General features: G+C 47.5%; 1 protein-coding gene across 1 annotated transcript in view; it reads left to right on the top strand.

The window, feature by feature from the left end:
* The window catches only part of traf4a (tnf receptor-associated factor 4a), a 44,507-nt gene that overhangs the window by 7,559 nt on the left and 10,919 nt on the right, over positions 1-26,029 (top strand). Inside the window, exon 2 of the mRNA XM_084322874.1 lies at positions 23,120-23,171. Coding sequence (XP_084179000.1) covers positions 23,120-23,171 — 52 coding nt within the window. The remainder of the gene's footprint in view (positions 1-23,119; positions 23,172-26,029) is intronic.

Here is a 26,029-nt window from a genome sequence, read left to right on the forward strand (position 1 = left end):
TTGTCCACGCTGAATTAAACCCTCTATTTTCCTCAGACTTTCCTTTTTTTGGATTTCATGGTTAGCTTACTGGGGGTCGGAAACTCAAGATTAGCCACTTGCAGACGGCAGGGAGAGGCGCGGGGTGTGACGTACTGTATATTTTAGTTGATGAAATATTTCAGTTGATTTCAGTGTCACAGTATGACATCGATCTCCAAAATAAGAGAAAAAAAGAAAAGAAAAGTAAAAAAAATGCCAGCTGATTGGCTAAAGAGCCGCATCAGCTTCAGAGCTGCAGGTTGCCGACCCCTAGGTTGGCAGTCGACTGTGGCTCCTTTCGATTGATTATTCGACTAGTCGAGGTCAGCCCTAGTGGCCTATGAGGGATCCTTGATTTATTATTTATTTTAAACTACTACAAAGTAAGAGTAGTAGTAGTAGTTGTTTTGTTAACCAACCTCCTCGGTGAACCTCTAAGTAAGGAGATCTTTTTGTTCTCTGCATTAAGGAATCTACAGTTGTAATGGCATATTATTTCCTGTTTACATGAGTGTGTGAGCTTGTATGTTTAGTGTGTGTGTGTGTGTGTGTGTGTAGGCCTACGGGTGTGTTTGTGCGTGTGTGGTGGTGGTGGGTCGGTTTGTGTGCTGGTGGGTCGGTGGGGGTTTAACGTCTGAGTACAGTCAGGAAGCAGTGATGTTTACCCTTTGTCTCATGACATACCGATAATCTGCCGCAGAAGCAGTTGAAGACTCTCCCAGCTGCTCGACTTAAAGACGGCTATTTTTCTCATCGGGACCCTGGGTAGAACATAAGCCCTTGTTCTCTTAAGCATTTCCCCAGAGTCTACCAGCCCAGGAGACGGCAGGGGAGATGTTTGCCAGATCCTAGCAGGATGAAGTAATCGTAGATGGTCCCCGGGGAGGAAGCGGTGGGGCTTTAGAGGTCCAGCTGTTCGCATGACATGGCCGAGAGAAAGTGCTCCGTATTTTCTCTCACAGCTGCGGCCGGCGTCCCACACACACACAACTAGCCTCCGATGTTTGCGAGTCCACGATGGTGACAGCTTGGTTGGTGCAGAAGTTCTGCATTGCTAATTTGTTTTATAAGCTATTGTAATGTGTGGGCAGTTGCACTTTGTGTCAGGGTCGAAATTCACACTCCTCAAAAGAGAGAGGCACTACTTAGAATTCTTCGTTGGATTCGCTCCATTGAGATGTCGTCTAGCCTCTCCGAAGCGCACCAGTCATCCCCTCGAGTGTCCTCTATTCTCTCTACCATGTATCACCTCTTACCCACGGTCTTGTGTACTACAAAAAAAGGAGTTTACTAACAAAACTGTGCACGAGGGACAGTCACAGAGCCAGTTTTTGGACTTGTCTCGACTTGTCCATGACTGTATTCAAACGGGTCTCCCTGCCCTCTGGGACAAACGAGGGCTTGGGGGGGGGGGGCATTCCAGGTATGCGGCGGAGCGTCTTGCCCATCGCGCGGTGAGCATGCTGGGACCAGGCTGCCAATTCCCAGCCTTGCCCTATAACCGCTTACTGGAGCTCCGCCAGTTGGCCCACATCCCCAAGCATGGCCAGTGCGTACATGTGCGCAGGTATGCCTGCTATGTGAAATGACTTGAGATAGAGATGTGCTTATCATAATGCACACACACCAGAGTGGGCCAGGGGATTATTCCTCCAGGAGCCAGTCCAGAGAGAGTCATTCCCAGTCCCACAGCACGGCCTATGACCATACACTTCATATAGAGTTAACGGTGGAACGAACTTCCCATCACAGTTAGGACAGCCGAAACCCGACCAACTAGGCCTCGCTCGTACTGTCTTTTGTCTTTTACTATCATGCACTTTGCTACTAAATAACCCACCATGAATTAGGGATGGGTACCGAATTCGGTACTTTTAAGGTACCGAACCGAAACACGTCGGTACTACCGAGTATCGATTCAAGTGAGATACCTATTTTTTTTATAAATATTCTTTTTTTACCTTTTTTTCTTTTCATGTCAAAGTTCACACGCACAATATATGCTTACCTAGGATTTGACTTGATTCAACAACAAAGCAGTCGGAGCAATGACAAGCCGAACACGGTCGAAATTGTAGTTATTTGAAGTTTGGATATTTTTTTTCACGACTGAGGTAGGTAAATAAATTTTTTTGAGACTAAAGTACCGAAAAAATTTACCGTTGGGTACCGGTATCGATTCACAGGTACCGGTACCGTATCGGTTCAAATGTGAAAGGTACCCATCCCTACCATGAATACCTACATACATACTACCTAATGCTAATATACAGTATGTCTACTAGGCACCCAAGACTTTGTCACCCAAGTTTCAACACTCACTGTTTGACGAACATTGTTACTCAGCTAAAAGAGTTTTGACCCTTCCTGCTGACCTGCTGCACAGCACTTGTAAGTCGCTTTTGATAAAGCGCATGGTGTAGGATTCTGGGTTCAGGCGGGCTATGAGAAGAAAGTTAGCGACGAAGGCTATTGCTATTAGGAGACGGATGAATAGGCAGATTACACTGCAATGACGGCGTCAAGGTTGAGCAGCAGACATGGTGTGGTGTGTGGGCCGTGGTGGTGATGTGGCACAACAGCATGGTGCTTAGCAGTTCAGACCCATTCCAGTGCTCAGTCTGGCTACATCTGTGCTCTGCTCCCTGTTGTGCTAATTGACCCCCCCCCCCCCCCCCCCAATCTGTGTGTGTTGTGCACAGGTCACTGCACTGATGATAAAGCTGACAGCCCTACTGTGCACCTACACATGCATGCATGCACACACACACACACACACACACACACACACACACACACACACACACACACACACACACACACACACACACACACACACGGTCAGACTCCCACACATATTACCACAGTTGAATGCGTTTTTTTGTGATTCGTGTCAAAATTCTGTGCATAATTTAATTTCCATAACACTCTATTGAAAGCGTATTAAAAGAGTGCAGAGTAGGGGAACGGCACGGTTACGACCCACGTAACATAATAAGCACACATTCTTTATTTTCAAATGAGAGAATGACCGATGACACAGATGATTGCAATAATTTCATGAAACAATGGAAAGTTTATGAGTCTAATGTTTGGCATGAAAGTCAAACATGTTTCATTTTGTTTATTAGGATCTCCACTGGGCTAAAGGTACAGTATAGATTAGGTTACATTCAAATGTATTGTCATCGTACAGTACAACGAAAAGAAGGTTGCATCCTGCAAATGTAGCAGTAAAGTGCAGTAACAATGTACAGGTGATTAAACTGCGTACAAAATATACAAATTAGTACTAGTGTAGTGAAAAAGCTCAGTCCAGACTTTTCACTTATATCTTATATCCAATCGATTCACGGTACGGCAGTTATGGTAGTTGGTGTTTATCCGTGTTGGTAAAACCGCAACAATTCTAAGTAAACGTTATCGTGCACGCGCAAGAATGTCAAAACTTTTTTTTCCAAAAATACCAAGCAATTACCAAGTTGTCCATTTAAAAAAACGGTAATGAACTGCTACGGCAGTAATTGCGGTCTTGTCACCCGTGTCAACTGGATGTAAAATGCCTTTGAGACGCGCAGGCGGGGGGCTTTGTTTGTGTTCTCAGCACTGGTCATTATGAGGAGGCAGCTGAGTGACCAGTGGCTCTGGTTGCTGAGAGGACACCCGGGCATGTCAGGAATCTGTCTGGACTCTGAAAGGAGAGCAGCTGGGAGGGATGGATGGAGGGGGGAGGGCAGAGAGAGGGAGGGAGGGAGGGAGTGCCGGGAGGAGGGAGGCTCAGCTCTGAGGCACCTGTCTCGGTGAAAGGCTCCTCTATCTGGCAGAACAGGTGTCAGAAGGGCAGCTAAGCTCTTCACTTGAAGCACACACACACACACTTGAGTTATAGCCATTTATTCACAGGGCCCCATCAATGTTAAGGTCATTACCCATTGACTGTTGGCCCCTCCGCCGCCTCTCCAGCCAGTGAAAGGTCCATGTTAATGGCTTCCTTCCTGCCCAGCCCTTCACTCTTCCTCTCCTCAGATCTCCTGTGTTTACTGTGGTGGTGGTGGTGGTGGTAGTCCTCTAACCACGACAACTCCTCCGGGCCTCCTGTGTGGTACCTTGGCCGCTCTCTTAGCAGGTCATTTTCACATGTATCATCAACGCAGCACAATGCCCGGAGTCCCCCTCTCCCTCCCGCCCTGCACAGATAGCCTATTGATGCCATGAAAGAGCGGAGCGAAGGAAGTCACTTCGTCATGTGCGCCCGTCGTCCAGATGCATCGCTCAATCGGCTCTTTCAGGTTCAGGGAGCGTTTTGTCTCTCGCAGCCGGTCACCCCAAACCCCCCTCCCCCCTCCCCGGTAAGCAGCTCATGATTGGCTGATGATTGCGATGGGGCATTGACCGACGGGAGGGAAGCTTGGATGGCAAGCAATGATAACATAATGATATGCTACAAGCGGCACGGTATGCTAATATATGCAGTTATGATATTAAGTGTAAACAACAGCATGGAGCGGCTAATAAGCAGCTAATACAGCTGCGTGTTCAACAACCACGTAGGACTGAGATGGAGATAAATGGGTCCCGTGCTGCGAACAAACAATTGATAGGATTCAGCTGACGGGAAAATGCGAATCCCTTACGTTGCATTTCTTACGCCATTGTATTCGTTATTGATTCAACAAAGAACATTTTCCTTGAGAAAGGAATGAATCCTCATTGTAAATGATGGGTGGCAATCATTCCTATACAGCCCCCCCCCTCACCCACCCTTTCCTCTTGCTTGTAGAAAAATCTTGTCTTTCACCTCATTGTTGCTCCCGGCAACAAGGGGACAGTCGGAAGAATGCGCGGGGAGCGATGCAGCGGGGAGGCGATTTGAGACAAAGGAGGCGATCTGACGTCACCGCCGCCGCTGCCTCGCTAAACAAAGAGACCGCGTCCTCGGAAGCGGGAGGAGCGGACGGCGGCTGAGAGCCGCGGCCGGTCTGGCGTTTCTCGAGGAGAGCCGCGGGGGGGGGGGAAGGAGGAGGAGAAGCCAGGGATTGCGTTCCGTCTCTCCTCAACCTAAAACGCGCGTTCGCGTGATATTCAAACTGATACGGGAAACGGCAGCCGCTGCAAGTCTCTGGAGATGAGCTCCTGGCTGTCAGTTGTGTGTGTGTGTTCCACTGGCTAGACCTCAGCTTACTGTCTGTTAACTTCTCTCTCTCCCGCACACGCACACGCACAAAGAACCTCACCTTCCCTCACAGTTACCATGGACACAAAGCACAGCCAGGGCCTAAAATGATCACTGCCAGTGATGCGCTCGGCTCACAGACCTGAATCAGCTCGCTGACAAAAGGAGCTTTCCCGCCGTCAGATCAATGACAGTGCCGGTTCTAACGCCGGTCGGCTTCCGAGCGTCTCAGAATAGGAAAGCGTGCCTTTTTCCAACGCCCGTTTGAAGGTGAGCGGCATATTCAGCGCGGGAGTTTCAAAAGGGGCTGACGAGAAAGTTTGGGCAGTTTTTAAAAAGCCCCGAGAGCCTGTGTGTGTGTGTGTGTGACTCATAGTGCATAAGACCCACCCGATGACTGGTGATTCATGCAGAGGCAGGTCGCACACTCCTCCGTTCCTCGCATGGGAGGAGAATCCGCAGGGAATCAAATCTGTATCTCCTCTCCTCCCTAAAGTCCTTTTCTTTTTACAGCGTTCTCATGTTTCCACGCACGGCATTCAAGCTTGCTGCTTCACTGCGTGTCTGATGATGACTTTCGGGGCCATATAGACTCACCGGGCTGAGTCACAGCGTATATATAGACTCACCGGGCTGAGTCACAGCGTATATATAGACTCGTCACCACCAGGCTGAGTCACAGCGTATATAGACTCACCGGGCTGAGTCATAGCGTATATAGACTCACCAGGCTGAGTCACAGTGTATATAGACTCACCAGGCGGAGTCTCAGCGTATATAGACTCACCAGGGCTGAGTCTCAGCGTATATAGACTCACCAGGGCTGAGTCTCAGTATATATAGACTCACCAGGGCTGAGTCACAGCGTATATAGACTCACCAGGGCTGAGTCACAGCGTATATAGACTCACCAGGGCTGAGTCACAGCGTATATAGACTCACCAGGGCTGAGTCACAGCGTATATATAGACTCACCAGGGCTGAGTCACAGCGTATATAGACTCACCAGGGCTGAGTCACAGCGTATATAGACTCACCAGGGCTGAGTCACAGCGTATATAGACTCACCAGGGCTGAGTCACAGCGTATATAGACTCACCAGGGCTGAGTCACAGCGTATATAGACTCACCAGGGCTGAGTCACAGCGTATATATAGACTCACCAGGGCTGAGTCACAGCGTATATAGACTCACCAGGGCTGAGTCACAGCGTATATAGACTCACCAGGGCTGAGTCACAGCGTATATAGACTCACCACCAGGGCTGAGTCACAGCGTGGGCCTGGCTGCCGAACCCTGTTCCCTTTTCTTCCGGTCTCCAGGATCGAGGCGACTCTGAGTCTCTTCCTCTCAGCCAGATAATTTATGGACTTGTCGCAGAGATGCTCCAGTGGGATTGAAGTAAATGAAGCGTACGCACACACACACACGCACACACACACGCAGACGCACACGCACACATGCGCAGACGCACACATGCGCAGACGCACACACGCACACACACATACGCAGTGGAGCTGATACGACAGTGGTAGGTAGGTAGAGCGGTCGTCTGGTTATCCGGAGGATCCCGGTTCGATTACCGGGCAGCATGTCGAAGTGTCCTTGAGCAAGACACTTAAAGGAAAACTCCAACATTTTGGGAAATTTGCTTATTTAACATATTCCCTGGAGTTAGACAAGAAGATACATACCTTTTTCGTCTCTCTCGTGTGACTGGGAGACTTGTGTGACTGGGAGACTTGTGTGACTTGCGGACTTGTGTGACTGGGAGACTTGTGTGACTGGAAGACTTGTGTGACTTGGAGACTTGTGTGACTTGGAGACTTGTGTGACTGGGAGACTCCTGTGACTTGTGTGACTTGGAGACTTGTGTGACTTGGAGACTTGTGTGACTTGGAGACTCGTGTGACTGGGAGACTCGTGTGACTGGGAGACTCATGTGACTTGTGTGACTTGGAGACTCGTGTGACTTGTGTGACTTGGAGACTCGTGTGACTTGTCTAACTCCAGGGAAGATGTTAAATAAGCTAATTTCCCAAATGTTGGAGTTTTCCTTTAACGATGAGCAGGTCGGCACCTCGCATGGTCGCCTCCGCTGTCGGTGTGTGAATGTGTGAGTGAATGGGTAAAAATGTGAGGAACAAATTGTAAAGCGCTTTGGATAAAAGCCGTTATATGAGTGCAGCCATTTACCATTTCCCTACACCTGGTATCTCACACATGCAAAGGGAGGTTTAGCTCGAGGGACGGGCGTAGCCACCACCACCACACTACGTGGACGAGTCTCGAACACATGGCCTATTTACCCACCAGGGGAGAGGAAACGCCTTCAGGGAACCTCACGAGTGTTCTTCTAAAAATGATGTTACAGAGGTGTGGCTGATATCCCACCCTAGAGGAACTGGTAAACTGCCAAAGAGGAGCAAAGGGGATGTTCCTTGTCTCCGTCGTTTCACACAGCGGTGTCTTCGACAAATATTGTCTCTTATGTCATGTTTGAGCAAATGTTAGTGCTCTCCTTCTTGGCCGGGCCTTGCACCCGCACCTGCGCAGCAGCGCTATTATCGTTTAGTATTCTGTATTCGTTTTCTTTTTTTTATCCACTTTTTCTCTTTCTTCACATCCCAATTTCGCTGTTTCCAATTCTCCCCTCCCCTGTCTTGAACGTTGCTCGCATATGCCCCCCACATGTCGGTCGTAGGGAGGATAGAAGCGTTGCATCACGTGTCCCCTCCGGTACACGAGGAGGCAGCCTGTCGCATCTTTTCATCTGCCAGCGCGGACTCTCATTGGCGAGGTGTAACGTGTGGGAGGCTCACACTACCCCCGCTATTTCCTGTCTCTGCTGTGCAGGCGTCCCCCAACCGACCTGTAGGAGTCGCTGTCCACAACGTCCAGATTACCACCCATCGACTTCCACCCGCTGACTCTGCCAATTGAGCCAGTATGACGGCCGGCCCAAGCCAGAGGCAACGCCGACAGTCGGATTTGAACCCGGTGTCTCTTGCGTTGGTGACGAGTGCAATGTCCGCTGCGCCACCCAGCCATTTTGTATTCGTTTTTATGTTTATTTTGTTTTCTTTCTCCCTCCCCCAATTCACTTTAGTTTTAATTTGTTTCCAGAGTGGGTTTACTAATTTTAGTTTACTTGATATTGTTTGAAATTGTGTAGCGTGTAGAAGATTTAAGAAGTTCACAAAAAGTATTGTGTAATACAAACACAACTCTTCTGTGAAGGCCATAATTGGCCATAAATAATACAATGAACATTTGCAACAATGCCTCCTCACGCTTGTGGTGTTGGCAAATATGACAAAAAAAGACTAAAACTTAACACATTTGAGATCTATTTTCTATTTTATTAGTACACAATCTAGTTTCAGTCTAGTTTTTGTTTTGATTTCAGATCCGTCTTTCCTCCACACCTAGTTTTAGTTTCTGTGTGTTAGTTTTACGTTAACCACGGTGACCTTGGTGCACAGTAAGAGCAGACTCTGCCTAATTAAAAGACCTGTTGCCCATAAGACGTTATTGGTTGGAAGGATTATCTGGACAGCCCACCTGCTGCCTGAGGGATGAAATAATCTTTCTTGAGCCAGTCGCTCGTCGGATCACTAGGTGACCACGTACACCTGCTATGAGGAGCCGTGTCTGCTCATGGCACATTCAAAAAACATTTCCCCCTAGAACTCTGTCAGTAAGACGTGATTAAAGAAACAAGTAAAATAGTATTATTAGGTAATAGGTATATATACCCCCACACAGCCATACTGAAATCATACATATACTTCACCATTTATACCCTTCTATTTATGCTCTGTTTTAATGTCTATCGCCTTTACTATTATCACTATCGCAATCTATTTCATTGTTATTATTTGTATTTCTCTTTTTTTGTCTTGTTTAATTGTATGCTTTGATGTAAATAGTAGTGTAAATTAGTATATTATCATAGGTATTTTATCATGTGACCTGATTTTCTATCAGTTTACGATGAAGGACAAAGGATAGGTCATCAACGGGAATCCAGATGAGGGACAATGTAATGGCTTGGCTTCTGGGCGGGAATGGATTTTGCTTCGGTCGCTAGGTCATCGTTACAATTTGTTACAACTTTGACCCGAGAATCGACACGACTCACCGGCGGTCCGCCGACGCGAGAACGGCTAAAAGTATCTCATCTCGTTGAGCATCGCAAATGACAATAATGGAGATGAATAATGGCGATTGATTTCCTCTGATGCATTCCAGAGGCATTTGGGCTAATGCTAGCTATTCGATCCTCTCTCTCGCCTTTCTGTGTCTTTTGGTTTTGTTTTCCCCCACGACCTTCCCGTACCGACGAAGCTCACCGCACGCTACGCGGACGGGCCGCTTCAAACACCGGTGTCTCTCTCTCTCTCTCTCTCCGGCAGAGGGACACGTTTCTGTTCATGACTCAGCGCTGCCCGAGCGATGACACGGCACGGCGCGACGAGGACATTATTTCACTGATGGCTGATCAGAGCGTGTTTCAGCAGGGCCCTCAGCCCCCCAGGGGCAGTGCTGCCCATGCATTAAAATAAAGCCACTGCCTCGTCGTCTGCCAACGAGCCTGGCATGGAGAGCAGCAGCACGTAATAGGGCTGCGCTGAACCAACCGTAAGAGTAAATGACAGTACATTCGTGGTTCGTGATGTAAGTGAGCAGGTAAAACGGGACATAGCTGGAGGGTGAATCTGTCTTCTCTTCCTGTAACTGCTCACCTTTTCTCAAGGCACTGCAGACCCTCCTCCTGCAGACCCAGAACATGAGACTTTACTTCTTCTAAGTGGCTTCTGATTGATGTCTCCCCTTCTTGTGGCAGAGTTTTGGGAGTCGTATCTCTTCAAAGAGAACCTCCTCTTCTGGCCTTTGGGAGAAATGGATATTGGTGGTTTTTTAAATGCATAAAACATACTCGAGTAAGAGCATGAGGAGAATCGTTCTCAAGGATTAATGTGCTGATGGAGCCAACTACCCATAGACACGGACATATTCACTTTCATACCCCCCCCCCCCCCCCCCCCAAATCTGCCTCAGAACTGAATCACTGAACTACTATAATTTAACTGTGGACTAAAGGCATTTACTTGGTTTAGGTACTGGTAGGATCTGGTACACCAGTTACCAAACATGCTGCTAAAACTATTTGTGAAATGGTAGTTAAAAACAGACTCATTGGTCTTTGTCTGGAATCTTCTTGGAGACTTGTTGGAGTACTCATCTTTATATATGATTCCTCTGTTGGTATCCTAACTGATGATCAGAGTCTGTCTGCCCGTGAATATTACCTGAGACTAGGAAAGATTAGATTAGAGTACATTAAATTGTCATTGGCATTGCACAAGCACAAGTACAAGGCACAGTATAGGAAGTAGATAAGTATGGATTTGAATATAATAGAGAATATAGAGTTCTGAGTGGGGGTTGGGTCCAGGTGGTGGTTTCTGGTGGGTGGGTTTCCGGGTGGGTGGGGCTGTCACTGTGGTGCAGAGTTCACTAAAACAGCTGAGCGGAAGAAGCTGTTCTTGCGCTCTGCAGTGCTTTCCGGTCTGAGGCAAATCAGTTGCCATCCCAGACTGTTATGCAGTTAAGGAGTTGGTAAGTTTATTTGAAATACCCCTAGTTGCTAAGTTTGAAGAAAGTTTGAACTTTTTTTTAAGTAATTCTTAGGGCATTTCTGCTTTATTAGTTACAGTATAGAGTGACGGGAAGCATGGGGGGGGGGGGGGGGTGATGTGCAACAAAGGTTACCTTGCTGAGTCACTGACGCCCCGATAGAGCAGCTTTTGTTTACTTAATGATGATGCAAATCAATGACATGCAAATGTCACTCAGATAGCAGACATCATAGCAGAGATGCACATATCTGCATTCACCAGCCATATCCACATCCGCTTATATTTGTGATTGATTTATTTTTGTTTAGCAACATCGGCCCAATGAGCAAAACTGGGCAAATATATTTTGGCAAACGGTGCATTTATATAGCAGCTTTTATCCAAAGCGCTTTACAATTTGTTCCTCACATTTTACCCATTCACACACCGATGGGCGGAAGCAACCATGCAAGGTGCCAACCTGCTCATCGGGAGCAGTTAGGGGTTAAGTGTCTTGCTCACTTCGACACGCTGTCCGGGAGGAGCGGGAACCTCCCGGATTACCAGACGACTGCTCTACCTCCAGAGTCACTGTCGCCCCATGAACATATACTGACTGATTATAGTGATTCGCTGATGAGTAGAACTGACCAATGACTATTTCTCTGTCTAGCCGTGCAGGTTTTTGTGTTGTTGTTTATTTGCCACATGGGTTTTGTTTGGGTACTTGCACAGCATTGAAATGGACATCACTTTCATTATGTACAAAATTGGAATACAGTAGGAACTTATATATATATACACACATACTGACCACATCATATCCATATCGGTTATTGGCCATAATTGACCTATCTCAAACCCTGCCCTCTTTTCTTGACCATCCAATCACAACTGTTGCTTCCCTCGGACAAACTTTGGAAGCAACAGTTGTGATTGGAGGATCAAGAAAAGAGGACGGGGCTTGAGATTTTACAGGCTATCGGTGTCTTTTTAAAATGTTCATATTGGTGCATCCCTACTTCATAGGCTTGAAGCATGTCCTTTTTCCTCCTGCAATGTCACACCCAAAAATAACAAAGAATAGGCAACGTTTTCAAAGTGACCAAATCGTGAAATCATGTCAGAGAAAACGTGACGTTGATCGTCGTATTCCTTGACAGACCAAAGGCTAATCACACGACGAGCGGCAACGCTGTGTTTTAACACCAGCGCTGTGACCTCACACACTGACATCACGACTCCAGCGCCTCCTTCTCATCACCGGCGCGTGAAGCACGATGACACTGCTGTCTCCGGTATCGTCTCCCTCTCTCTCTCTCTCTCTCGCTCATAATGCCATGTGTATACAGTGAGACCTCAAGGGAGATGAGTGCTGCAGGCCGGGTCAACGCCTCCGCTCGCTCAAAGCCCCACTGTCCTGTGTTGGCATTCCACTGGATTAGTGTAGCACCAGCACCACACAAGCCCCCCCCCCCCCCCCCCCCCTCCCCTTCAAAGCCAGGCGTTGCTGCTCGCAGATCACTCCGTTAGCAGACAGCAGCCCTCTGAAGCCGGGCTAAAATTAGACCCGCCATCTGTAATTAAAACAGCTCAAATTCACACAAGCCGAGCGCGTAGCTGCCGTCATTTGAGTCGGACTTCGTAAGACTGCAGATAATGCTTTTTTTTGGGGGGGCGGCGGGCAATGAGATCCTGTGCTGCTCAGATTTGCAAGTATGTGACATTGGGTAGTAAAGTGGGTGTGGGTGTCTCACACCTCGAGGACGCTGACAGTTGCTTTTAGCACGTCTTCAGAGGCGAGTAGGTCCTTCTCACATGTGTGACATGTTTAAAAGCCGAAGGGTTTCATTGGACCCTGTGGGCAGGCCCTGTAAGCACACCGCCCCTCCACGACCAGATCAAACATAACCATCTCCTTTCAAGCATCCCGTCAGACCTCCTTTCTGGGTGGGTTTTCAGTGTGTGTATGCGTGCGTGTGCATGCACACATGCATTTGTATGTATGCGGGTGTGCTCAAGTGTGCACAGGCGTCGTTTGCGGTGGTGTTTCGCTGTCTACACTTCATTTCTGCTGACTGGTGAGGGTGCGCGGCGCAGAGCTCAGCTCCTAGTAGAATTGATGGGATGTCTCGCTCACCCCCCCCCCCCCCCCCCCCCCCCCAACCCCCGACCCTGTGTGCCCAGATCAGCAGGAGTTAATGAAATTGAATTGATTTTCCCGTGCCTCCTACGCGCAGCGTGTAATCTGGGAATTAAACCGGTCTGCGAAATGATCCGAAACCACATCACGTTCGCTCCGTTCTTCATCCGAGTTATCATCCGAGCAGCACGTGTGTGTAGCATCGGCGCGTGCCGTGGGAAAAGGAAATCGCCGCGAATGTAAACGGTACGATTCTGACACTCGGATCTACACCTTCTTTTACACGACACTCGGGGTGGTGATTTACGGGAAACTCGATGGAGAACACGAGCTCGTCCGCCGAGCTGTAGATCATTAGTCGGGTTCAGTAGGAAGAGCCCATAAATTAACTTGAGCGGCCATATTATGATAGTGTTTTTTCCTCCGGTTCCAAATTCAAACACAAGGGAAAGGGAGTCAGTAAGTGATGTAAATGGTGCATTTTATATCATGTTTTTATCCAAAGCTCTTTACAATTTTGTTCCTCACATTCACAAATTCACTCACCGGCGGCGGAGGAGGCAACCAGGCGAGGTGCCGACCTGCTCATCGGGAGCAATTAGGCGTTAAGTGTCTTGCTCAAGGACACTTCCACACACTTCCCGGGAGTAGAGGGAATCTAACAGATTACCAGAAGACTGCTCTACCTCCTGAAGCCACACTGTCACCGGTGTGCTACGAAGAGCCGGATTAGCATTTGATATAATAAGATAAGATATCTTTTTTGTATTTTATTTTTTTATTATTTTTTAAACAAACACATAAACAAACATGACAACACATGATAAGATATACAAGTATTAGTTGACAGTGCACATCCAATGAAATCACCATTTAGTTAATTGTCTTATACAGGATATACCCTTAATACCTGTTATCTAAAAACCTACACACATATGCTCTAGCTCGTACCCCCCCCTCCCGGACCCCCCATTGGATAATCCATCCATTATCCCTCGCTCCTAACCAGACATTACCATTATATGCTAGCTTTTATTTTCTCCACCACTTCTAACCACAATGTCATTTTGGATTCATTGAGACCCAAAATTCTTGCTGTAGATATTTCTTGATGGATCACATCGAGATATGTAATAATCCAGACCTTTCGGCACATTATCTTAAGATAAGATAATGAGGACTTCTGGGGCCCCCAGGAGCCTAATGAAGCATTATAGCCCAGCCGAGTCACAGTGATGGAAGTACGAGGGATTGTGAGGACAAGTAAGGTCAGTCTTCCCTCCTCACACACTTAAGAATGGATTATGGAGTCTCAGCTCACTCTGTCTGCAGATGGCCGCGTCCCTCCCTTCCTCCCTCCCTCCCTCCCTCCCTCCCTCCCTCTATTCATCCATCCTTCCTCCCCTCTGAGTTGGTGGCTGGCTTGTGTTGTGCCAGGTGGCTGCTCCTTTTGGGGAGGCTCACGCTGTTCTCTATCGTGGCAGGCAGCACGTCGTCGAGTCGACTCGCATCTCCGAGCGAGCGTTTTCATGAGTCATGTCGTCTAGTCACCCACAAGTTCAGATTGAAACGGGTTGACTACCTGTACGTCGCCTTATGAACCACACGGAGCCTCTTTGAAATAGTATTGAAATATACTCATCGATCTTCTAGGCTAATCTGTTGGTTTGGTCTTAGTTGAGCAGGTACTTTTTTTTATGTTGGATTAGGTATTTCCTGAAAATGATCATCTCATCTCTGATAAGCACTACATTGGAGGGGGTTGGGTTTGGACATTTACAGGGGCCATTTTCGAATTGCAGTCTCCCGTAGGTGCTCTTTGAGTGTAGTTTTGAAGGTACACCGATACACCTTCTAGCTTGAGATTCAAGCAGCCCTTACTTCACCCTCACCACCTTGTAGCGGCTGCCCGTGGTAACCGCTCTGAAACGAAGCTGAAATGAAGAAAAATGTCAATTGATATTTTGTTGACCTTTTGAACACGGGAGAGTGGTGTGAATTGAATATCATTATTACATACATAGCATATCATTACTTAATACATATCATACCATTAGGCTACATACAGTACTATATCATATCATAATATTAGCTTTGACAGCTAAACTATCCAAATGTATGATCTTCTAAACCAGTGGTTCTCAAACTACGGGCCGCAACACAAATTGCGCACTGGAAAAAAAAAAAAAAAGATATATAAAAATATATATATATTTTGTTCTGGCAACATATTTTGGCTAAATATGCCTCGTTTTATAAATGTGTATTGATAACAGTCAATGTCTCCAAAAAAAGTCCTAAATAAAATGGGGTCACGGTATGAAAAATTGAGAACCCCTGTTCTAAACCGTATGCTATGCTAGTTGTTTGGTGTATACTGTACTGTACATGGCTTATCTGGCCACAAAATAAGACCTGAGCCAAAAAGAGTGTAATATTTCCTAATATTACAAAAAGACGAGCTGTTACCTTTGTCCTCAACAGTGCATCTCATAATACGTTCTGCTGGTTCTTTTTTATTGTTCTTTCTATTGTTTCTTTATTTGTCAGTAGTTTCTGTCGGAGTGTGTTGCATGGAGGACAGGAGTACGGGGGATGTTGCCAGATAAACACCCAACGTGCTCCTCTTGGTAGCACGCTGGTTTCTTTCTACCACTTGCATCATTTGGGCTTGTTTTGGCACAGCAACACAATAAAAACTAAAGTAAATTCCCTAAGAAAAGATATAAAACGGAGCCCGTGTTATAAAATGATAGTAGAGTTTGGATGCGGCCCGGATCTCTCTGTATAATAGCCGTGGATGTCGGACTGATATTCCACCACCATTTCTTTCATGGTTGTCCGCCTCCCCTGTTGATGTTGACCGTGACCTTCAGTTCGTCAGCCACTGTCACTTCACATCACACAGCTGCCAGTGGTTGTTAATGACCAGCGCTGATGTGAGTCGGACAGGATTCTACAGGTGGGGGATATTGTAGACGGCCATGCGCCTCACACCCCATGCCATCATCAAGCCCAAAGGCCAGGTTACTCGGGTCCATCGGAGACGCGGCCAGTAATAATGTTTTCATATTATTACCGGCCGAGCAGAATGCCATCACAAAGGTCAGAAGGTTTATGCACAACATAATCCTCCATAAACCGCAACTATAATCAGCTAATCTGCCGTGTATTAAATCTCACACAAGTCAAGTCAAGTCAAGTCAAGAGTTTTATTTGTCACGGCATACGGATATACAATGAAATGCGGGTGGTCTTGCCCACAACGATGTGCAATTGGTACAACATATAACATATAATAGAATCCAATACAAAAAATGTGTGCAATAAAATTGTGCAATAACAGGTAGCAGGTAACAATAAATTTGTGCAATGACGGGTAACAGTTGGCAGTTAACAGTAGTAGTAATAGTAGTGCAATACACTGTTACTGTTGCTAATACTAATTTAAAGTGGCCTTTCCTTTTGGCAATAAGTGAGGGTGCGTGCGGCCTGAGTGTGTGCCCGCTCATGCTAAAGTGTTAAGTGGCTGCTCGTGTGTGAGCGTGCACAGTGTGCGTGTCGTGTGTGTGTTCATGTGTGCTTGTGTGTGGACAGTTCAATGTTCTGAGCACTCAATGTACATTGTTCATGGCTCTGATGGCCTGGGGGAAGAAGCTGAGCCTAAACCGCTCTGTCCTAGTAGCTGAGATTTGCAGGCGTCTGCCTGACCTCAGCAGCTGAAACAGGCTGTTATTGGGGTGGTGAGGGTCTTTCATTATCCTGCAGGCTCTGGATTTGCACCTCTTGTTGTATAGAACCTGCAGGGGGGGTAGTGCAATACCCGTGGTACGCTCGGCTGAGCGCACCACTTTCTGTAGGGCCTTCTTGTCCTGTGCCGTGCTGTTTCCATACCAGGCAGTGATGTTTCCGGTCAGGATGCTCTCTACAGCTCCTGAGTAGAAGGACTGGAGTATCTTCCCCGATACAAGGAGCTGTTATAGTAACATGCACCCTGAACATCCCACCCACACAGCCAGCTTTGGAGGGGTTAATCCACCTGTGTGTGTGTGTGTGTGTGTGTGTGTCACTGTGCCATCATTTGGCACACACACACACACACACACACACACATACACCGGCTCCTCCCCTCTCTCGAGACAAATGAGCCGGCTAAGGTGAGCTAGTCTTTTGTCCCGGCTGAAAAGCAAGTCGACGGGGAGAGGGAGGGTTCTGTCCTCATGGGGGCTATCATCTTTCAGTGTCTTTACCCCTTCACCCTGACCTCATTTCTGGGGGATACCTCCCATCAGCTGCTTCTATTTGGTCTTTACTCCACCTAGGCCGAGACTAGAGTGATTGGTGGAGCTGCTCCCCGCCTGCCTCCATCCCCAGTCCTCTCCTAAAGATCTACACAAATATGCACTTGGACTGATTCCGCTAATCTCCTTGTTGCTGCCGAATCAAAGGGCGTTCAGTTAACTTAATGGAGGCTCCCCGTCTCTTTCTTGTGTGGGGGTCTCGATTTAATGCTTTAAAAGTTTTGTTTTAAGTGCCAATATAAGCTCATCATTGAAGCGCTCTCCCGTGGATTACTAACATTACATACATTTATCTTGTCATTACATACATTTTTCTTGTTGGAACTGTACATAGACATTTGTTATTTATATTTTATATAGTCTAATATCGGCATACTGCACATCCTGTTATCTGCACACTGCACACTTTGTTAGAATTGTATAGTCATCTTGCTGTTATTTTATCTTTTATTTTATGCTATTTTTATTTTATATTATATTGGATGCTGCTACGGTCGAGGACCCACACAGCAAAGCTAATTTCACTATTTTTTTCTGTAAAAGGTACTGAATGACATGATAATAAAAGCAATCTGAATCTAATGGGCCTCTACGTATTGAAAAAAAGTTGAAGTCGATATGGAGCCGTGAGACGGGTCGCCAATTCAGCCGACAGGTGCATGTCCTTTAACGGCAGAGGATATTGTGTCTAGTAGGAACTACAGTCGCCGTTTCCTGCGTAATGCTAGGTTTTGGGGCATCTGCTGCTGTGAAAGATATCATCATAGACACTTATTGTCTCCCCCCCCCTCCCAGTGTGAACGTTCCCAACAAGGTACTGTCTCATTACAGAGCCAGGCTGAAGGCTTGGATGAAGACTTGTTTGAGTGCGCTCACTTTCACATGCGCCACTGGCGGTTTTGTGGGATTACGGGAACTCCAGCTGAGATGAAACAAAAAATGCCCAACTTCCTGGGAGCAGGAGCACGGAATTGGGGGATCAGCCCAGGAGATGGGAAGACAGGAAGCCTGCGTTGGGAAAGGGGGGGGGGGGGGGGTTCTGGGCAATGATATTTAAGGTTTTTGTTTGTGTATAAAAGTTAATCCCGCTCTTTTACTTGAAAAGAAAAGGGGTTTGAACACGAAACCTCCAGCTAAGCCCCCCGGTGAAGATAAGCAACCCTACCAAGCTCTCGATGCTCTCTCCAGTCCATGAGAAATTACCCCTCGACAGTGATGGCAAAAGGTCTGTTTACAGTGTTAATGTGTCACAGACATGCTACTCACCAGAGCGCTTATTGCCCCTCTGGATCTTGTTTGGTTAGCGTGTCTCCACAGCCCTGCCCGCCTTGCGATATTAAACATGCAGCGTTTTTTTGTGTTTTGGGAGTCTCACTTGACGGAGCGCAGGTCTCTCTCTCTCTCTCCGCTCTCAAGGTTACCCTCTGGTCGGTGACCGTGGATTACGCGAGCACCCCTCTCTCCCTGTGTGGCTAGTCGGGTTGTAGCTTGAACCATCCTGCTCCGTGGATTAAACCTGAGGGATTTGTCTCTCTTGCTCTCTCTCCGTACACAGAGTGATGGGGCGTGTTGTGACGGCTGTCCTCATCAGTATCGGTGGGTGAACGGACACGTGTTTAATCTGCACTCAGGGGCTGGAAGAGGATTTTTCTTCAGGGGGAGAGAGAGGAGAAGGGCTTTAGGGTCTAATGGAATGGTGGCCTTCATCTACGTATGGGAAACACTCCTAATTAGTTTGGGAGAACACTTATTGTCACATAGTAATTTAGACAATATGGTAGAGCGGTGGCGATTAATCAAGTTTCAATTTCAATTGTGGTTTTGGCTTCCCACGATCCTGAGAACAAGATAATGGAGATAAAACTAATGTTGCGGAGCACGCCGTGTTGCTCTCCTTTTGTCTTGTGTTGTAAATTCAGTGCACCTTTCCTTCACAGCGGTGCGTGGTCAAAACATTCCAGTGATAGTTGTGAAACCGCTGTTGCCGTTTGTTGAAATTGGTTATATGTTTTGTGGGGAATTTATTCAAGGGTGCAAGGTCAGTCCCGCGAGGTTGTTCTCACTAAAGAGTTTTCCGTCACAGTAATAATTATGAATCCTCTCTCGATTGGGTGATCCTGGGTCAAGGGTAGAGTATCGACCTGGAGCATCAAAGTCAGTCAGCTTTATTGTCGCTTCTCATAATGTCAAGACATAGAGAAATGAAATTGCGTTTCCCCCTTCCCACGGTATATATATAAAAAAATATCTAATATAAAGCATAAAGTAACATATAGGACACTATAAACATAAGTAACATATGGGACGATGTACATACACTATACAGGACTATATATACAGTATAAACAGTGGCAATTTTTTTTTTATACATGTATGATTGAAATAAATATAGGAGGTAAAAGAGAACTTAGTCAAGTGCAAATATTTTTTAGCAGCAGTGGTACATAGTAAGTATAACTAATAAATACTGACATGAGCGCTATCTGCCCATTTTGTGTAGCTGCTGCTGGTCTTAGGAGCGGTCAGTCAAGAGGGAAGATGAAAGTGATTGAGTAGGAGCCTTTTCATCCTCATGTTCATCCCGCCTTCTTCCGCTGCTAACGCGCCGCCGTAAAGTGGCAATGAGCCCCCCCCCCCCCCCCCCCCCCCCACACTATCTAGCGGGCCAGGGAGTCGGGTAGCGTTATTATCAACGGCGAGGGCCAAAGCATGTGAATGTGTGGCTGCAGGACTTTCCCCCGCTACCAGGGAGGGAATCGTCCTGACAGTCTGTGACTAGGCTCTTTTCGCTTGTCTGCCTCTCTCTCTGTGCGTCAGGGCTGGACGGGGTGGCAGCGGTCGCTAGCTGTTGTACCCCTCCCTCTGCTCACCCCCCCCCCCCCCCCCCCCGTCCAAAAGAGAGCTTGTCGCTTCTGGCGCTTCTGACTTCTGGCCATGTTCCCTACACCTACAGCCCGTAGCAGCTGTGAAGCCGGCTCGTATTTAATATCTATAAAATAGACGAGTCCCTAATGATGGTGCTGAGTAAATGACTTCATATGACTTACGAGAGGCTGCGCTGAACGGGCTCCTGGCTCCTAATCGATTGACCCTCTTTTGTAGTCTCTCCAGTTCTCTGCTGACACAGTGACCTTAATGGACAATAATTACCGCTGTCTCGTCGTGCATGAACCCCCCCCTCCCCCTCCCCGTATCCCCTTGATTAACCCCTCCCTCTCCATCCTAACCCCCCCCTTATCAGCCCAGATTCCTCGATTTCCACAGCAGCTGTGTAGTCGGGGCAAAGTGCACATGTATACACACACACACACGCATGTGTCCTCCTGTCGCACGTCTCCGTGTCCCCCGGGGGCCCTGGTCAGGTGACCCCCTCGGAGCCAACCAGATTAAAGCAGTGAAGGGCTCCTCAGTGAGTCTGCGGGGACCTCGGAGCGCAGACAGTTGTTCTAGACGCTGTTGTCACTGTCCATAAATTTTCCTTTTTTGAATGTAATCTAGGGACGATTAGGGTCGTGAGAGGTTTCTTTGTTAAAGGTCGTCCGTATACCTTGCCTTTGCACGGCAGGGTTTGTTCAGGCTTCAAGCCCGGGGCCTGTGATATTTTAAACGAGACACATTGCTGTACTCTTTATCATTTATCAACAAATCACTATCCTCGCCCTCAACATGGACACTATAGGAGACCATGGAAATGGTCTGCGTTAGTGACGTGACAATCCAGCACATTGTGAAACAGAGACACGGCACACAGTACATCTCTCCAGCTGTCCTAGCCTTTTCTCGTCATCCTCCTGATCCCTGACCCGCTCCTCCCGGCGCAGGAGACGTCCAGACGCATCACAACACCACGGACGTCTGGGATCAGCCTCCCGATGGCTCTTTTTTCTTCTTCTTCTTTAAGTGCTTTGCGCGGCCAGAGGGCTGTGTGGTACAGAGTCTGCTCCCTGCTCCGCAGCTAAACCCCGGTGTCTGCTGCTGTAGTCACCTCCATTATTTACCACAGTGAATATTTTATGATGACATCAGGCTAAGGGACACGCTGCGTTGCCAGAGGGCTGCCCTAATGAGCCGTGCCACCCAGCTCATCTGGCCCCTTTAAAACACTCCTAAATCAGGCCAGGGAGTGCTCTTTTGTGACACTGTGTCTGTGTGTGCACGCATGCGCATGAGTGACTGTGTGTTTCTGCACTTGCGTACTCATCTGTGTGTATGTGCTTCCACACATGCATATTCATGTGTGTGTCAGTGTCTGTGTGTGCACGCACGTGCATGAGTGACTTTGTGTGTGTGTTTCTGCACATGCGTATTCATGTATGTGTGTGTCTGTATGTGCACGCACGCGCATGAGTGACTTTGTGTGTGTGTTTCTGCACATGCGTATTCATGTGTGTGTCTGTGTGCACGCACACACATGAGTGACTTACATGCGTATTCATGTGTGTGTGTGTGTGTGTGTTTCTGCACATGCATATTCATGCGTGTGTGTGTGTGTGCGTGCGTGCGATGAAACCACATCTCGCATCTTAATTCGGGTTTTTATTGCTGCGGGAGAAAAAAAGTAAGGGAGACAAAAGGGGCATCTGCCCAGAGCCAGCGGCCGCCCTCAGACAGTCAAATCAGAGTCCACTTCCTGAGGGAGATAGCGTGGAGGACAAAGACTAGGTTCATACATATACTGTACACAGCGTACAGCTCAAACACCAGGAGCAGGAAGCAGGAAGCCCACACCTCCACTCTGTTACCTAATCATGACAATGTTCAGTCCTCCTCACACTACTAGTCACACCAGGGCAGTCGTAAAGGGGTTAGGCATCGTGTGTGTGTGTGTGTGTGTGTGTGTGTGTGTGTGTGTGTGTGTGTGTGTGTGTGTGTGTGTGTGTGTGTGTGTGTGTGTGTGTGTGTGTGTGTGTGTGTGTGTGTGTGTGTGTGTGTGTGTGTGTGTGTGTGTGTGTGTGTGTGTGTGTGTGTGTGTGTGTGTGTGTGTGTGTGTGTGTGTGTGTGTGTGTGTGTGTGTGTGTGTGTGTGTGTGTGTGTGTGTGTGTGTGTGTGTGTGTGTGTGTGTGTGTGTGTGTGTCAGGGGTAAGGGAGAGAGAGACAGGAGAAAGTGAGGGAGAGAGAGACAGGAGAAAGTGAGGGAGAGAGAGACAGGAGAAAGTGAGGGAGAGAGAGACAGGAGAAAGTGAGGGAGAGAGAGACAGGAGAAAGTGAGGGAGAGAGAGAGAGGAGAAAGTGAGGGAGAGAGAGAGAGGAGAAAGTGAGGGAGAGAGAGAGAGGAGAAAGTGAGGGAGAGAGAGGGAGAAAGTGAGGGAGAAAGTGAGGGAGGGAGAGAGAAAAAAAAAGGTAGAGAGAGAAGTGGGGTAACAGGGGGGCTCTTAGTGTATTATAGATAGACAGATCACTCTCTTCCTCTCTGGTAATAAAACTCTAAATTTGTGGAAATATGTCCTTAGAGGGAGGATGGATGAAAGACCCATGACATAAAAGCTAACGGCACAGAGAGAGTAATCTGGCATTCTTGTGTAGTGTGTGTGTGAGTATATGTGTGTGTATGCGCATGTGTGTGCTTGTGTGTGTGTGTCGAGCCATCATACAGTATGAGTCACAGATCACAGACCTTCTCAGATTTAGAATACGTTTGAAGACGTAGGCGCAATGCAGGCTTCTTCTCATAGACTGTCATAGAATACCCCGTTAGCGGAGGTTTTATTCTGTCACGGATGCAGTCAAAATGTATGAGTCGTGTTCCCAAACCTTTTTTCTATTATCGTTATTTGCTATTACTGTACATCTGGCACCAGTAGTAGGCTTACAGTCAGTGATGTCACTAACAAATCCTTCCCTTTTTTGTGTGTTACAGTGAAGGGGTTTTCAAGTGTCCAGAAGATCAGCTGCCCCTGGACTATGCCAAGGTACAGTCGTACTGTCATTCAGATTCACAATCAAGACGACCTGATCCCAAGAAGTGATAATCCACTGTCAAATCTCACCTGAGTTGGAGCACAACATTATATAGTATAATTATAACCTGAAAATGGCTAAACATTGAAGTAAACATTTCATGCATCTGCCTCTTAACACATTGGGCGCCGTGCATTGTACCCATCATTGGGTCCAGTCTGCCACCGCTGTAAGCCTATGGAGATGTTTACCTTCTTTGCAGGGCTATAACTTTTTAAATATTATAGCTATATCGATATTACTATGGCCCATTCAACATCGGGTATCTATCGTTCCGGATGTGGGAACGTTATATTTTTTCATTCATACATTGTTGTGTTAATACCGTTGAGAATATAAGTATGTTTTTAAGCTTTTCTGCTGTAATTCCAAAAACATGAGTTATAGGCCCTGAAGCATATGATAGATTATCGATTGGCGTTTCTTTCCTATACACGCTATATTAAAAAAATTCAAATGTGAATGATCGGTATACATTATGCTTCATCATGCGTGAAGGAAAGGGGGGGGGTCGTTTATAATTCCTTGATCATCAGTAACGGCTTTATTTAGTATGGGTTGATACATTGTTCAGATGGATTGCCGTGAAATGAATAAACAATCGGGCTGAAAATAACGTTATATTCCTCTTACCGTTCGCCGATGAGACGGGAGGAAAAATATTCCAATTATTTGACGTCGAGCTGCTAGATCCATTTCCAGTTTGTATGACGCAATAAACGCCGAAATCATATTATAGATTATTGCGCTTCGAAAGCGATCCGATGCACTCGAGTGTTTGTCTGGACCCACGTAACAAGATATTACTGCCGGAGGGATTTCCTCGATGCACCAGCGCCACTTTCGGTTTGGCGTGGAGTGTAACTCGCCCGATCATCCACCAGGCGGCGGTATTGAGGCGTTGCAATATCAGACAGGGTGCAGCTGCAGTCCCGCAGGGAGGCTGGATGAATTATGAATGCCATGGCGAAAAAATTAACGTTGTTGGCGTTCAACGCATGGCGGGCAATAACTAATTATGACGTTGTTGGCGTCCAATGTGTTAAGCTATTTCTGCTGTTGTTGTCGTTATGACTGTATATAATCGGAGTCTAAATAATGAAGTATGTGAATGTCATGCATCTGCCTCTAGTGTTGTTTGTTCGCCTGCAAATGTAATTCTCCTTCACCAAGTATGACTCTGCAGTTGGACGACCCGAGGTCTACGTCCTCGGTACATATTCCTGGTCGTTCTGCACTTATTAGCGTAGATCTGTGTTGTTTCCCCCCGAGGTCCCGGCCAGCGGAGCAAGAGGAGCTCACGTTTAGCCGTGGCTCTGAAGGACGCATGAGTCAGCCCTGTCCCTTGTCCCCGGGCCCAGAGAACAACACAGAAACGGCTCCGACAGCTAGCCCTTCCAGTGGGGGACCACTAATTGCATTAACAAAGGCCCACGGGACGCAAATGTTCAAGCGCCGGGTCGACGGACAAAATTTTTTGTATGCCGAGTTTGACTAATAGAGTTCTGATGTAGGCCGGACAATAGTGTTTCACGTCGTAACGAGAGACGGAGGCTACAATAGAGATGTTATGAGATAAAATCCTATAGAAATAGGACAGTGCCCACCATGACAAAAAAAAAACTGTTGTAAGTATTGTACCAAAAATTCCCTCTTGAGGGATGTGTGACATGGAAGTGGAACTCTTTTATACCCTCTAAAGTCAACTTGTATTTCTAAAGGGAAAGCAGGTCAGTGGCTTGTTCGGGTGGAAATGGGGGGAAAATTATTTCTCAAACCACTCTGAAACAAAAAAATCTTCCCAAATCTCTCCACCGCTCCAGAGGAAGAAAACCATATCTGAATCTCTCTAATTGAACTCTGGCTCCCTCGTCTCTTTTTAGAGCATTTAATCAGATTTGGCATGGTAGGGGGAGAGGGAAGGGGGGGGGGGTATTGTGACCGACCGTATTCACAGAATTTCTCTCTCGGATGTGAAACCCCTGCTGTATAGAACAGAGTGTGCACCAGGATAAAGGCTAATTCTACACTTTGCAGAGAGTGCGCTTCGTGAAAGCTACCGAAAGACACGGTGCTCTGCAAAATTATCATCTCCCTGTTTGCCGTGTGGCCGCCTTTGCACTGACTGGCCCATGGAACCGCTCTGAGTGGAGACCACTGTGTGGGTAGTTCTTCATGTGAACACAGAGCCGAAGCCTGAACGGAGTTTAGACTCGTAAAGCCGATGTGGCAGCAGGGTCACTGGGGCAGCAGTGCTAGTTAGCAGGGTCACCAGGGCAGCGGTGCTGGTGGTTAGCACGCTGCTGCGCTCTGCTGTGCCGCTATTGTGCTGGGAGCGATGAAAGGGCGCTGTCGGAACAGGGCCGGTCCGCGGGGAGGATGTGCTCATGCCACACCTGGCTGTCAGACGCTGTTATTTACCAAGGCCGTCTCGGGGCTCCCGCTCTCGCCTGTAAATTACCCCCCACCGGTGGCCTGCTCTCTCTTGCAGTTCTTAAGCTCCCGTGAAGCGGCTCGGAGAGAGGGGGAGGGAGGGAGGGAGAGGTGGAGGGAGAGGGATGGAGAGGGGGAGAGAGAGCGGGGGAGAGAGAGAGAAAAAGTAGTAGTGTTGTGGAGGGACGTGTTGCATGCTGTCGGTGTGCGTCTGGGATGTAGCGCAGGGCGACGGCCAACAATGGCGCAAGCAGACGAGGTAAACCCAATTTGGAGCTCTGAGGAGCTTTACTCCCCTGATCCGCAGAGGACTTATGTCATTAAAAGGTCATTATTGCAGATCCCCCACGGATCTCGAGGCTGGAACAATGGGAGA

Source organism: Notolepis coatsorum, assembly GCF_963971535.1.
Source record: "Notolepis coatsorum genome assembly, chromosome: 1".
Lineage (NCBI taxonomy): Eukaryota > Metazoa > Chordata > Actinopteri > Aulopiformes > Paralepididae > Notolepis > Notolepis coatsorum.